Source organism: Phoxinus phoxinus (assembly GCF_949152265.1).
Source record: "Phoxinus phoxinus genome assembly, chromosome: 2".
Taxonomy (NCBI): domain Eukaryota; kingdom Metazoa; phylum Chordata; class Actinopteri; order Cypriniformes; family Leuciscidae; genus Phoxinus; species Phoxinus phoxinus.
The window spans coordinates 52837386-52852370 of record NC_136877.1 but is presented as its reverse complement, the minus strand read 5'-3'; the positions used below and the strand labels follow the sequence as shown (position 1 = coordinate 52852370).

The following is a 14985-nucleotide window of genomic DNA, read 5'->3' as shown; positions in this document are numbered from 1 at the left end:
TAACTCAGATATTTTGTTACATTTTAAAAGTAATGCGTTACTTTACTAGTTACTTGAAAAAGTAATCTGATTACGTAACTCAAGTTACTTGTAATGCATTTCCCCAACACTGACAGTTGCTTTGATCACATCATTAGATATGAGTGTGAACAGTTTTGAGTCGTTGTGTGTAATCGATGACGACTGTGTTGTAGTTGTGTTTAACCTTTGCCTGCGTTTAGCATTTTGAAACATAAGTGCATCACAGTGCGAAATGTGTTTTAGTGAGTGAGAATGTGTTTGGAGTTGTGCAAAATTGAGATTTACAAACAGTGTCGAACTGCCTGAACTTGTGAATGTTTTAAACAGGAAAGAGGGATTTATTCGACAAATTGGTTTAGGCTATTGAGAATCTAGTTCAGAGAATGGGGTTTAGTAGCAATTCAGAAAAACTGTAACAACATTAAAAGCTGGATTTTGACCACATGGGGACTTTAAAGTGCAGCCCAAATGTTATGTCATAGATTAACCACTAGAGGGAGTGATACTACGACTAGAGAAATATCAAATGCAGAAGCAAAGAAAGCAACCGAATGTTACACTTCAACAATCACACTGATAGTTCACCCCAAATTAATTCTGTCATCATTTACTAATGACATTCCAAATCTGTACGACTTTCCTGCTTCTGTGGACAAAAACAAGAAGATATTGTGAATAATCTTGATAACCAAACATTTTTGGTTCCAATTCACTTCCATTGTATTTTGTTGTCCATAAAATGAACAATAAATGGGATCAGAATCTGTTCAGTCGTGAACGTTCGTCAAAATATCTTCACAGAAGACAGTCCTACAGTTGTGGAACAACATGAGAGTGTTGATGTCTGGGTGGATCATCCCTTTAATGAATCTTCGGGCTATTATTAACATCATTAATATTATATGTTGTACTCGTTTAAATATAATTAAGGCTTAATTTATGTTATTTTAATGTCATGTTTTCAAAATGAAATAAGCTTTAATCTCAGTGTCAAAATCACCTTGTTCTGCACTACCTTTGCACACAAGCCTTTCCTTCTTCAAAACACACTGCACACACTATACATTTTTATTATTTAATATACAAAGCAAACATACAAACATTTTTTTTTGCATATTTATATACTTTACTGTAAATATCTACTTTTTTTCTCTAAATTGTATTGAATTGTATATATTGCACTATTGAATGAGCCTCAATCAAATGCATTTCAATGCACAAATTGTTTATGTATTTGTATTTGTATATCAAGTGAATAAACTTGACTTCCAGCACTTAGCTGTGCAATAAGGCACAATCATTTATTCAAAATGAACAAGGAATTTAGATATGAAGAGCGATGATCAGATCAGTTTTAATGCAAGGGAAAAGGGGAAAAATAGAAAACATTTCCAGGAAAGTAATTGCAATTTGTATTTTTTGTCCATAGACCTTAATTTCCATAAATGTGTTTATTTACTGTAAGTAGGTGTGTGAATTACTGTTCTTCTCATAGTGGCCGCAGCATATACTCATTAATAAACGATGATAAATATGTGGACAGATGAAGCCAGTGTTATTATGGTGAGATGTTAGCTTGGGTTCGGCTCTGTTCCGTCACTCGTGCTGTCGAACCGGTTCGTCCAGTTCAAAACATGGAACCGCAACTATTCGGAGAACTCGAGAGACGGAGAGGATCGCGGGACCGCGCGGAGGTACGAGCATTCAATCCGCATTTACGGGGTTAAAGGGTGATTTATACATGTATTTAAAGGACTTTTGATGTGTTGAGAACAAGACAGTCGCATAGAGTCACATAGAGCTTTTTTTTTTGCGAAAACTGAGTAGCCTAATGTATCAGACTTTATATATTCAGTTCTGGGTTACACTTTATTTTACGGTGTCATTGGTACAGTGTAATTATAAATGTAAGTATTATTAATTAGTCAACTTATATGATTAGCGTTTGTTGCATGTAATTATAGGCTACATAATTTAGCTCCTGATATTATTATGTAACAAGGATGCCGTGAAATAAAGTGTTGGCCAGTTCTCTCACATGCAGGATAAGATTCCTGACATCAAACTAGTGTCTAAAGCATTAATAATTTCTTTAGAACAGCTGCCAATCATACGTGTAGCCTACATCAGACATGTGAGGATTACACGCATGCTCCCCAACATAACGAACATAGGTTCCCTGAACGTTTTGCTTTTGTTATGTTCAAAACTTCCATTTCATATTTTTTTTTTTCAATGTTTAGGCTATTATTGGTTAAGGGAACATTCCATAATGTATCATTATTCAAACATTGTGGAAACGTTACATTTGAATGTTCTCTGAACGTTCTAAAGTAGCGTGTCATTGAAGTCCATGTCACGTTTAACGAACAATAACGCTTTTGTATTATTATTCGATGCACTATAAGTTGTTAATGCCAAATAAAGCAATAACTGTAGACACAATGCTCTAGTCCGCGGGATAAAGCCACAGTCATAATGACCCGTGAGTTACTGGGAACATATGGGGACGCGGTTATGGAAAACATGTGATATGAAAAGCCCAGATATGCAAACGAACGCCGCAGACAGAGAGAACACACACACACACACACAGAGAGAGAGAGAGAGAGAGAGAGAAGAGCTTCGTGAGGTAACACTGTATTTCCTCTTTCATCTTTTGTGTTCTTGAATCATGCTGTGAATGGCGAGGTCCAGGGTTCAGCAGAGGTTTCTGGACAGGCGTGTTTCGGGATCTTTTCTCTGAAGTGTGTGTGTGTGTGTGTGTGTGTGTGTGTGTGTGTGTGTGTGTGAGATCTCATTCAGGAAGAATCTCACACACACACACACACACCGGCTCTTTTGTTAGTCGTTGACTCATGCTGTATTGTGAAGGGATTTGGACTGTTTGTGACTCACTGTTAAAACAGAGTCTGATCCCAGATCAGCGATATAGAGTCACTCTGAAGATCTGGGATTTGATATAATACCATCGTTTTCTTTAACAGCATTTGTTGTGGAGTGTAGAAGTAGTTCAGATGCAGATTGTGTAAGATATTGAGACTTGATTTCAGAGAATACGTCTTGAATTAAGTTTGTTTTTTTCTTACAATTGTTCTTGTTTCCAGCATAAATGTGAGCAAATGTCGGGGAGATTGCATTTAGTGTTTACTTTAATTCTGCCATACAGAACCGGCCAAAAGTTTCGTATATTGTTTATGTTTCTGAAAGAGTCTCTTCTGCTCACTAATGCTGCGTTTATTTGATGAAGAATACAGTAAAACAGTGAAATATTATTAATGTAAATCATCAGTTCTCTATGTGAATATATAATAAAGTGTAATTTATTCCTGTGATCAAAACTGAATTTATCATCATTACTCCAGTCTTCAGTGTCACATGATCCTGCAGAAATCAGTGTAATATGATGATCTGATGATTTTAACAGCTCATATTTTAGTGGAAACTGATGCATTTGTGTGTGTGTGTGTGTGTGTGTGTGTGTGTGTGTGTGTGTGTGTGTGTGTGTGCGGGAAAATAATGCAACAAAGTTTGTTTTATATTTATATAACTGCATGATGTCATCGTCCAGTTCAGTTCTCAAATAATGGTAGATCAGAAATATTGTTGAATATTAAGTGTGTGTATGTGTGTAATTGGGTGTTTCTGCTCAGGCAACAGACATTTGGTTACAAAGGTGTGTGTGTGTGTGTGTGTGTGTGTGTGTGTGTGTGTGTGTGTGTGTGTGTGTGTGTGTGTGTGTGTGTGTGTGTGTGTGTGTGTGTGTGTGTGTGTGTGTGTGTGTGTGTGTAAGAAATATTCGCTGTATCCAGTTCATCCTGTTCACGTAAATTCACTTTAAACGTGACATCAGAAGCTTTTGTCTGTTTTGTTCAGGGCAGACAGACACTACACACACACACGTCACACACACACACACACACACACACACACACACACACGTCACACACACACGTCACACGTCACACGTCACACACACACGTCACACACACACGTCACAGTTGTTCTCGTTTTTTTGTTTTGTTTTCTTCTTCTAAAGAAGTCTGTTAGTGGTTTGATATTGAACTTTAGTGAAATGAGTGCATTTGCATGTATGTGTGTGTGTGTGTGTGTGTGTGTGTGTGTGTGTGTGTTAGTTTACCTGACACGTTTAGTAACACACAGTGTATAGGAAGAAGCACAGGTGTACTTTATCTTAGATCTGATTTGCCAGTGAAATGACATGTTTCTCAGTGTGTTTCACTGTAACCTGTCGTCACTCCGAGCCGGTGTATTCAGTGTGTTTCCATCATCACACTCACACACACAAAGGCTCTTCAGGGCCGATGATGCTTCCATTGCACAAGAGGTTCTTAAAGGATTAGTTCACTTTAAAAAAAACTTTTGCTGATAGTTTCCTCACCCCGATGTCATCAAGATGTCCATGTCTTTCTTTCTTCAGTGGAAAAGAAATGAAGGTTTTTGATGAACACATTTCTCCATATAATGGACGTCAATGGGCCCCAAACGGGTCAAGGTCCAGATGACAGTGTCAGCGCCGCTTCAACGGGCTTTAAACGAGACCAGACGATGAATACGGGTCTTATCTAGCGAAACCATCGTCATTTCAAAAATAAATAATAAAGTTTAAGTTTTATAAGCACAAACGCTCACCTTGCTCTGTTCTGTGATGCGCGTTCGTGACGTCACGTAATACGCAGTTACGCTGTAAAGGTCACGCTTCTGTGAAAAGTAAAACATTTCTGTCCTGACGAAAATGTTCTTTGAGGCTTTTTAATATTCCAACACCAGGATACACACACGAGATGGGCATTTTAAACGATAAACTGACACAAAGACATTTGAATATGTGTGTATGGTCCTCCTTCCGCACATCTGTAAACACTGACTCGTCAAGCGCGACCTTTACAGCGTAACTGCGTATCACGTGACGTCACGAACGCGCATCACAGAACAGAGCAAGGCGAGCGCTTGTGCTTATAAAACTTAAACTTGTTTATTTATTTTTTAAATGAGCGAGCGTTTCGCTAGATAAGAGCCGTATTCATCGTCTGGTGTCGTTTAAAGCCCGTTGAAGCGGCGCTGACACTGTCATCTGGACCTTGACCCGTTTGGGGCCCATTGACGTCCATTATATGGAGAAATGTGTTCATCAAAAACCTTCATTTCTTTTCCACTGAAGAAAGAAAGACATGGACATCTTGATGACATCGGGGTGAGGAAACTATCAGCAAAAGTTTTTTTAAAGTGAACTAATCCTTTAATAGCAGAACAATGTTCCTCAGATTATTCAAAGTTCACAGTAAGAGAAAATGGTTATTTTGTATAAAACACAAGAAAGAGTAAGGCAAAAAAAAAGATAGAAAAAAGCTTCTCAAAACACAAATGTAAGTCTCAATATTAAAGACTCGTCTTCTGATTCATCCAGTAAGAATTCGGCCTCAGTCAAAACAATCTGTCAAAGGATGATCTTGTTTGTTTGTTTGTTTTGTTTGTTTGTTTTCGAGAATGTTGTCGAAGAATTGTAAGAACCAGTTTGAGAACCAGACATAAATGAAAAGGGAGTACAACTAGCAATAAATACTTACACAAGTGCAAATAATGATAGATAATATTTATAATTATTATTTACTCGTCAGTGTGCAAATATCTGTCTGTGATACTAATTAAATATGTGGGTCAAAAATGGACTCCTAACACTATAGAATTACATGGGAAGCTGAACATTTCTCTCATCCCACTTTGTCGATTTTTATCCAGTTTTTAGACACAAACTGGTTCTTATATTGCATTGCTCAGAAAACCTGTTATTCTGTTTGTTGATCTGAAGTGTTTCTGATCTTCTTTTGCCCTTGTGTTCTCCAAGCGCAGATGTAATGGCTTACAAATCCAGGAGCGGCGCTATTTGTGAAACAACTGCATCTGCCCTCGAACGCTCAGACTTCCCCTGATCTGAGTCGATGTGAGTTTTTACCCCTCTTCGGCAGACATTATTTATGTCTATGTGTTGAGTGTGCTCAATAAAGAACAGATCAATCAGGCTCTTGGCATCTTTACTGTAAAAAAATATTGTGATTTTAACGGTAAAATACCGTAAAAAAGATACAGTGAAAAATTCAATTCAATTCAATTCAAGTTTATTTGTATAGCGCTTTTCACAATACACATTGTTTCAAAGCAGCTTTACAGAAAATGCATTTCAAAAATATACATACAAAAATACAGTTAGTTAATCATGTATAAATTTAGGGCATAACATATCGCCGGCGTTGGGTCGTCTCTTCACAGGCGTCGAGTCGTCTCATCACAGGCGTTGGGGCATCTGAAGTCTCCATGAGAGGCTGGATACATAACTGGAGCTGACAAACTCTATTTGAGTTATAGGGACAGGCGTCCCGAGATAACAACAAAAAAGGCAGATGGGAAATAATTAGCGTAGCTGCTGTTCTTAATACGAATGCATTTGATCTGATTTAACTGTAGTATAAAAGGTATGAGATGCATCATGTGAATGCTTGGCTAAAGAGATGCGTCTTTAATCTAGTTTTAAACTGGTAGAGCGAGTCTGAGCCTCGGACAGTATCAGGAAGGCTATTCCAGAGTTTAGGAGCTAGATGTGAAAACGCCCTCCCTCCTTTAGTGGACTTAGTTATCCTAGGTACTGTTAATTGGTTAACAGAAAGTTTCCGTACTACTGTATATACGGTGAATAACTGTGATAGATCTAAACGTACCTTTATATGATTTTACAGTAAAATGCTGTTAATTTTACCATTTTTGGAAGTGAAAAAGAACAAGTCATTGTCAATGACAACAAGTCAAGTACATTAGGGGTATATGTTACATTTCATGTTGTTAAATGAATGTTTATTGCATTTTGTTTATGTCATGTGTGTTACCATGCTGGTGTTTTAACGGTAGAATACCGTAAAAAAGATACAGTGAAAACTGTTAATTGGTTAACAGAAAGTTTCCATACTTTCTGAATAACTGTGATAGATCTAAACGTACATTTAATGTGATTTTACAGTAAAAGAACAAGTCATTGTATAATTTAAACCGTAAATTGACATTCCCACAATTCCCTGTGTGGCACTTCACATTTTTTTAAAATTACTGTTTCTTCATAGTTTTTCTTAGTTTTTTCTAATCAGTTATGTACATTAGGGGTTTATGTTACATTTCATGTTGTTAAATGAATGTTTATTGCATTTTTTAAATGATTAGCATGATGGTGTTTAGTGTTTTTGGTGAATGAGACTGTGCCGCTTCTATATATTACTATTTATTATCATTACTATTAAAGCAGCTTGTGATGAGCTTTGATTCGTCATGTGACTCTCATCTCCACTGTGATTGGTGGTTATCAGTGTATTACAATGCTACAAAATAGATTAGTACATCAATAGGCCAGTAAATTAACATAATATCAAATAAAGAAATACGTTTTTTACTGTAACTTTAAGTTAAGTCTGTAAAACCTAAAATGTTGTTACCGTATTTTTTTACGGTAGATTTCTGGCAACCACAGCTGTATGTTTTTTACCGTAAGTTTAACAGATTTTTTTTTTTTTTTACAGTGTACGTACTTAGAGGCACAAATAATCCCCAACCGTAATGCTGGACAAAAAGAAGGTTTACATCGAACTAGGTGTCGCCAAGCTGGAGAACGTCCCCGAAGCCCTGAAGCCTCGCAAGTCGTGCCTCGGAGGCGGTCGTGATCCCAATGAGGAAAGCTCCACAGATGCACTCAACACAAGCACTTCTTCCTCTCGAAACGTCTCAGAATGGGCCGAACCCGACGTCATTGACAGGAGACATAGTTTGGCGACCGTATCGGAGACGTCCAGGACTTCCAATGCCACCGTTGAGGGTTCTCAGAGCTCTCAAAGCAGAGTCCTCGTGGCTCCCGCAGACGCCGACCCGCAGGAACCGCGCCGGCGCAACGAGTCTGTGATGCCGCTCCTGCACTGTCTGGAGGAGACGCCGCTGATGGTGTCGGGACTGCTCCTGGCCGTTCTCTTCTGCGTGACCATCATCGTCATCATCCCGGCCACCGGCAGGGTAAGAGCTGTTAGGGGATCTACAGTTAGAGGCCCAGATACGATAGGATCAATTAAATTCAATTACAACAGAAGCCTATGGAGGAGTGAGACGGCTCTCAGATTTAATCACTAATATCTTCATTTGTGTCCCGAAGATGAAGGAAAGTCTTACGGGGTTGAACAACATGAGGGAGAGGAATTACTGACAGAGTTTAAATGTTTTTGTGAACTAACCCTTTAAAGTTGCTGTCTGTAACAATGACTAGTGGTCGAAATCGGTACTGCAGTCGAAATTCTAAATATGGTAGATCGTTGTTTCCCCGCCTCCTCAGACTCGACGCTCACACGGGTTGCCAGTTTGAGGACACGCAACAGGAACGAGCAAAATTGACAATGAAAGCTGAGGAGTGGATTTATCCGCGTTTTAATATGCTCTCTTCATAGAAATTATTAGATGGATATCAAGATTTTTTAGGTTGTGTGGAATCTGCCATCTCTGACCCAGTTTGTTTGCTCGTTTCCATGGCTGTGTTTCCTGCCAACTGGCAACCTGGAGTGTCGAAATACTATTGGCTGAACTGGCAGTGGGCGGAGTCACACAGACCAAAACAAAAGTTACACACAGCACCTTTAATTAAGACCCGGAGTCAGAAGTACAGTCAATTTAAGACAAGAGTCAGAATTATAATAAATTGAAGATTTTTTTTACTGAAGATAGTTTGCAGTTTCAGCTTCAAGACTCACAAGGAGTTTGTAGGCCGCCCCGCTTACAGTTACAAAGATCACAGCAGTTATACCCTACCATGGTCTGAGCTACGTCCTTGCTTCAGGTTGAATGATTCTCATTGGCTAAGAAATAGATAAACATAGTAATTTTTCACACATGGACAGATAGGCTGAAGCATATCTCCAAAGTCTGTACGGCTGCCACCAGGACACTGAGTTAGAGACCAGTGGTCATCCAAGGTCACAAGACTGCCAACATGTCGAAGAAAACAAGTCAGCCAATCTCCAATAATGTTCCTTAAAGCTGCAGTCCGTAGTTTTTCCTCTTTGGAAACGTTAGTTAAACGAGCTAGCACTGTTACTGCATTCCTAGCATTGGGCCAGACCCTCAGCCACCTCTCAGATATCAAACACAGACTGGAGAATACATGAACAGAACATTTCAGTAATCACACTTGTAACTTCTATAACTAAGTCAAATATCCTGAGCCTAGAGAGCTCAGCCTTCAGAGCCGACTGCCGCCGAACAGTGGTATTTCCGGCAGCAGGTGTGTGTGTGTGTGTGTGTGTTTCTCACCGAAGGTTTCGTCTCTCGCTCCCGCAGAACCTCGGCGCTCATGTGGCGGCGTTCGCAGTGGTGTGTGTGGTGGTGTGTGTCTGCGTGGCTCTTCTGGCGTGTTTGCCGTGTTTGCCGGTGCTTCGGCGGGGAGAAACGCCACTCGCGCTCTTCATCTGGTCTCTGCTCCTCATCGTCGCCTTCGTGTTCGTCTTCACCGGAGGCGCCGTCACCGCCTGGGACCAGGTCAGAGCATCACTCATTATGTGTTGTAGTTTACAAAACATTAACAGGACACTCACACACTCTTTTGTCTTTTTTATAAGGACCAGGTCAGAGCATCACTCATTAATGTTTTAGTTTACAGTCTTTTTTTTAAGCTTAAAAAAAAAAAAAAAATTTTAAATAAAATGTTCATAATTTTATTGTGTGCTTTTGTCATAAATAATTATTTATTAATAATATATATATATATATAAACTTTTTTATAGAGTTAATTCATTTATTTAAATTAATTTATATATTTTCCATTTTCATTTTAGTTCAAATTGTAGTAAGTTTGTTGTGTTTTGTCATTTTTATTATGTCGTTTTTGTTTTTGTTAATTAATATATTACTTTTTATTTATATATAGTTTTTGTTTTAATTTTAGTTAATGTTTATAAAAATGGTGTTCATATTTTAAATTCATTTAAATATTTTGTTGTTGTTTGTTATCTTCAGATAATTAAAAAAAAAGTAAAAAAAAATATTGCCTTGACAACTAGCTGAAATAAAATAAGTTAGTGTTGTATATATTTTTATTTTAGTTAACATTTATTTAATTTCAAGTAACAAAAATGCAATTTTATGGTTTTAGTTTTTGGTTAACAACAACAACCCTTCTGTATATTTGATAAATCAGATTTTCTTCTTTACGCCTGCTGTTTTTCATCTTCAGGTCGCGTTCTTTCTCTTTCTGTCACTGTCCGTTTATACGGTTCTTCCTCTCAGGCTCTCATGGGCTCTGAGCTTCGGCATTGGAGTGAGTGTTTGTCACATCGTCATCATCAGTACGTATGTGTCCCTCACCAGTTGGGAGACACGTGACCTCGTCGTGCAGGTAACACACACACTCACACACCCACACACTCAAACACACATCAGTACAAACACCTGAACGCTTCATGGCTGGTCAGAGGAAATGTTATATGCAAAACCTGCTCAGACGAAGCCACCGGCTGATTTGCCTGTCACCACACATATTCAAAACCTCTTTCTGTGTGTCTCAGTTGGTGGCGAACGCAGTGCTGTTCGTGTGCGTCAACTGTGTTGGCGTGTTTCACCTTTGGCACACTGAGCACGCTCACAGGAAGTCCAGCAAGAAACGAGAAGATTTCAGCAAAAACCGCTCCACGCAGGCCAAACAGAAACGTGATCAGGTACAGATTCTCATACCTAAGTGATTTGAAACACTCTACTCACGTGAAGTTGCTATGCACACATAATAGTAATAGCACTAATAGTTATTTTTATTATTTTCAAATTATTTTATTATTAAGTTTTGTATTTGTTTTGATTCATTTTATCATCATATGGCATCCGCAGCCGTGGTCACGGTGCTCTGATTGTTGCATATGAGACCGCTTCAGCACCGGGTACACGGCCGAGTCCTGAGATGGGCATGGTGCCTTGGTGGCACACATCAGGTGACCATCACACCGATCTGCCGCAGCACTTTCAGCCTGTGGCTTACACCTTGCCTTTCTACAGGCCGGAGTACCCTTAGAACCAGTCTCCAGACACGTTTTTGTCACAACAGATGCCTCCAGAATGGCTCGCCATCTCCTCCCCTGGAGTCAGCGGTCACTCCGTGCCGTTTACATTCCTGGCGAGCTCAATCATGCAGCCAACGCGCTCCCATGAAATCTTAAAAAACCTCCACCTGTTGCTTCTAGACGGGATGCGGCAGTCTTAAGTGGCCTGTTATAGTAGACACTATCACTAAAGCCAGAGCTCCCTCTATACTTGGCTAGCTTATGCCTAGAAGTGGAGTCGTTGATTGGTGTTCAATGTTGCCCATTGCAGTAGACGGTAAGTCTTTGGGAAAGCATGCCCTGATATCAGGTTCCTGAGAGGCGCTAGGAGACTAAATCCTCCTCGGCCACGCCTCATTCCCTCTTGTTACCTCTCTGTTTAACTTAAAGCCCTACAGAGAGCGCCCTTTGAGCCCCTACAGTCAGTCAAGCTTAAGATCCGGTTTTCCTGACTGCGCTCACATCTATCCAGAGGGTGGGGCATTTTTGGTCAGAAAAACGTCTGGAATTATTGACCGGCTGACATAACGCTGAGACCCCGGTCCGGATATGTGCCCAAAGTTCCCACTACTCCTTTTCGGGAATCAGGTAGTGAACATGCAAACGCTGCCCCTTGGTGTACCAATCCAAAGTGAGCCTTGGTCCACTTGGAGTGTTGCCTCCTCCGCCTAACACCTTCGCGAGATTCTACAATTTTCAGGTTGAGTCGGTTTCTTCCCATGTGTTGGGTACAAACAGGTCATATGCAGGAAGACTGGCTCGCTGTCTCACTCTAAGGGGGGATATGACCACTTTTTTACTTTCCAGGTGAGTTCCCTACTTGACAAACCCTGGAGTCCAGGGGAGTGACTTGCCATGCAAATTTCACTTGCCAATGTCCATTGGCCCGTTTTCTTACCATTTGAAGCTGATTGAGCGCCCAAGTGAGACCCCTTAATATCAGTCTTTCAACTCGTTGTCTCCGTAGCACCATGGAGTTAGGTTAGGTTAGGGTTAGGGTTAGGTTGGGGGGGGGGGGGATAAGAACACTTTCTTACTTTCCAGGTCAGTTCTCTACTTGGCAAACCCTAAATGGAGTTTCCTCCAAGCATCCTTCGGCAGTCAGACGCCAAGCCCAGTACTTGAGTTGCACGCCCAGTTGGTCAGTCCCTGTGCTGGGCTAGATGCCCCATATGTTGTGATTGTCGTGTCGCTTCAGGGACACCATAACATCAGTCTTTCGACTTAATGTAGAACGTGACTGACTGAAAGGGACTGTCTCAGGTACTGACGTAACCCTTTTTCCCTGAGTAAGGGAACAGAGACATTATGTCCCGCCTGCCACAACCCTGAGCCACCTGCTGAATGTTGGGATCCCGTCTAAATCTGAATGAGGGAGTTGCTGGTGAGCTTATAAATGTCCGGGGGAGTGGCTTGCCATGCAAATTTCACTTACCAATGTCCATTGGCCCGTTTTCTTACCACTCAAAGATGTTTGGGCTTCCAAGTGAGACTCTATATTGTCAGTCTTTCGACATAATGTCTTCGTTCCTTCCTTCAGGGAACAAGAGTTACGACAGTAACCGACACGGTCACAGTCTTGAACCCTTGTATTTTGTCTTATTTTCAAAAACTTTTTAGCTTCAAATCAAAGTTTGTAGTGTTGTGATTCTCCTCGTTGCTGGTTGGTTTGGTTCATGGATTATAATGTGGTAATGAAGACTTAAAAAAAAAGAGAAATGAATGGAAATAATACTTCCGGAACCAGCACAGCTGTTGCACACTATTGCGACTTTTTATCTCACAGATCTGACATTTCTTTCCGTTGTAGTTGCAAGTTTATATCTCACAATTGAGGCTTTATAACTCGCATTTGTAATTTATATCTAACAATACTAAGAGAAAAGTCATAATTGTAAGATATAAACTTGGAATTACCTTTTTTTTAGATTCTGTGGCAGAAACAGGTTTCCATAAACAGTTTATGTTTAGAATTAAGAATTAAAAATTAAACATAATTGTCCATTGTGATGTGTTTGCTTAACCAGAATAGATTTCATTCTTAATGGAATAGTCTTTAACCAGTTTTACTCATGTACCGGTTAACCCGTGTGTCCAGGAGCATCTCCTGCTGTTAGTCTTGCCTCGATACATCGCCATGGAGCTGAAGACTGAGATCGTCAAGCGTCTGACCGCTACATGTATCGCCGAGGATAATACACCCAATTTCCACAGTCTTTACATCCGACAGCACAGAGACATCAGGTGTGACACACCCACACACACTCACAAACATACACACTCACAAACCAACACACACACACACACACTCACAAACCCACTCACTCACAAACATACACACTCACAAACCAACACACACACACACACACACACACACTCACAAACACACACACACTCGCTCTCACACTCACACACTATACACACACACTCCCATACACACGCACAATTATTTTATTTATATAAAAAGTTTGGAATAATTAAGAATTTTAAAATTTTAAAATATAATTTGATCCTGTGAATAAAAAAGTCTTAATTGTTATAGTGCCCATTGGTTGAAATAAACGCGTGGTTATGATTCTGCAGTATCCTGTACGCTGATATCGTGGGCTTCACACACCTGTCCAGCACCTGCACACCTGAGGAGCTCGTCGCCGTTCTCAACAAACTCTTCGGCAGGTTCGACGACACCGCCAAGGTGAAGACATCCCGTCACTGTGTCTCTGTGGATCTCCTCTCGTGTTTGACTCCTGTCTGATGCTCCTCTCCTCTCCGTAGGAGAACGGCTGCTTGCGGATTAAAATCCTGGGCGACTGTTATTACTGCGTCTCTGGTCTTCCCGATCCGATCTCTCATCACGCTCGCAACTGCGTTCAGATGGGCCTGGACATGTGCAGCGCCATAAAGTGAGTCTCGCCATCATCAACATGATCTTCTGCGCACTGGCCTTACAGGGATAGTTCACAAAATTTAAATAAGACCATGATTTGCTCAGCCTGAAGTCATCCTAGGTGTATATGACATTCTTCTTTCAGACGAACACAATCAGAGTTATATTAAAACATTTCCTGGCTCTTCCAAGTTTTATAATGGCAGTGAATGGTTGTTTCTGTTTTGAAGTCCATAAAAGTGCTAGCCTAGAAATGCAGCCAGGGCAGTCTAGCAACTCTCCATAGACCTTCTAGCTGCAAAAACCTAAATTGGGTCAGGCCAATCACGTCGTGTATAGAGTAGGCGGGGGCGGGCTCAACATATGACGACAGAGTTGCGACGGCTGCCACTTGAAAACAAAGAATGGCGGCTGCGGATGGAGAACAGCGTCTTTCCAATCGGCTTTGGCCGCGACTCTGGAGGACTTGGAGTTCAGTTTTTCTTTAAGAAAAGAGAAAGAACGGCACTTAAGTCATTCTTAAAAAAGTGTTCTGAGTTTTGCTGGACCGGATCTCTGCCGCTCTGACTACGTCACCTTCTCCGTTGCTCTGGTTGGTTGTAGCACTATCCTATTGCGTGCAGAGGGATTTTGAGAGACAGCCGTTTATCCCGGCCCTCGGATTGAGCCGCGTCTATGGAGAGTTGCCAGACTAAACATCTTGATGTAAGTCTGGCTTGCCAGGCTATAAAAGTGCATCTATCCATCATAAAAGTGCATCTGTCCATCATAAAAGTGCATCTGTCCATCATAAAAGTGAAACTGTCCATCATAAAAGTCCATCTATCATAAAAGTGCATCTATCCATCATAAAAGTGCATGTGTCCATGATAAAAGTGAATCTGTCCATCATAAAAGTGATTCTGTCAATCATAAAAGTGCATCTATCCATTATAAAAGTGCATCTATCCATCT

The 14985-nt window shown here is 40.4% G+C and overlaps 1 protein-coding gene across 3 annotated transcripts in view; it reads left to right on the top strand.

The window, feature by feature from the left end:
* The first annotated feature begins 1597 nt into the window (after positions 1-1597).
* Positions 1598-14985, top strand: part of LOC306992932 (adenylate cyclase type 4) — a 33890-nt gene continuing 20502 nt past the window's right edge. For 2 of the 3 annotated variants that reach the window (XM_079602264.1, XM_079602262.1), the window contains exons 1-9: positions 1598-1715; positions 5893-5983; positions 7602-8085; positions 9397-9594; positions 10289-10450; positions 10620-10769; positions 13243-13388; positions 13728-13839; positions 13920-14047. In XM_079602264.1, coding sequence (XP_079458390.1) covers positions 7639-8085; positions 9397-9594; positions 10289-10450; positions 10620-10769; positions 13243-13388; positions 13728-13839; positions 13920-14047 — 1343 coding nt within the window. In that variant the 5' untranslated portion in view covers positions 1598-1715; positions 5893-5983; positions 7602-7638. Of the gene's footprint in view, positions 1716-2584; positions 2654-5892; positions 5984-7601; positions 8086-9396; positions 9595-10288; positions 10451-10619; positions 10770-13242; positions 13389-13727; positions 13840-13919; positions 14048-14985 lie in introns of those variants that run through there. The other variant, XM_079602263.1, reaches the window with a different exon arrangement.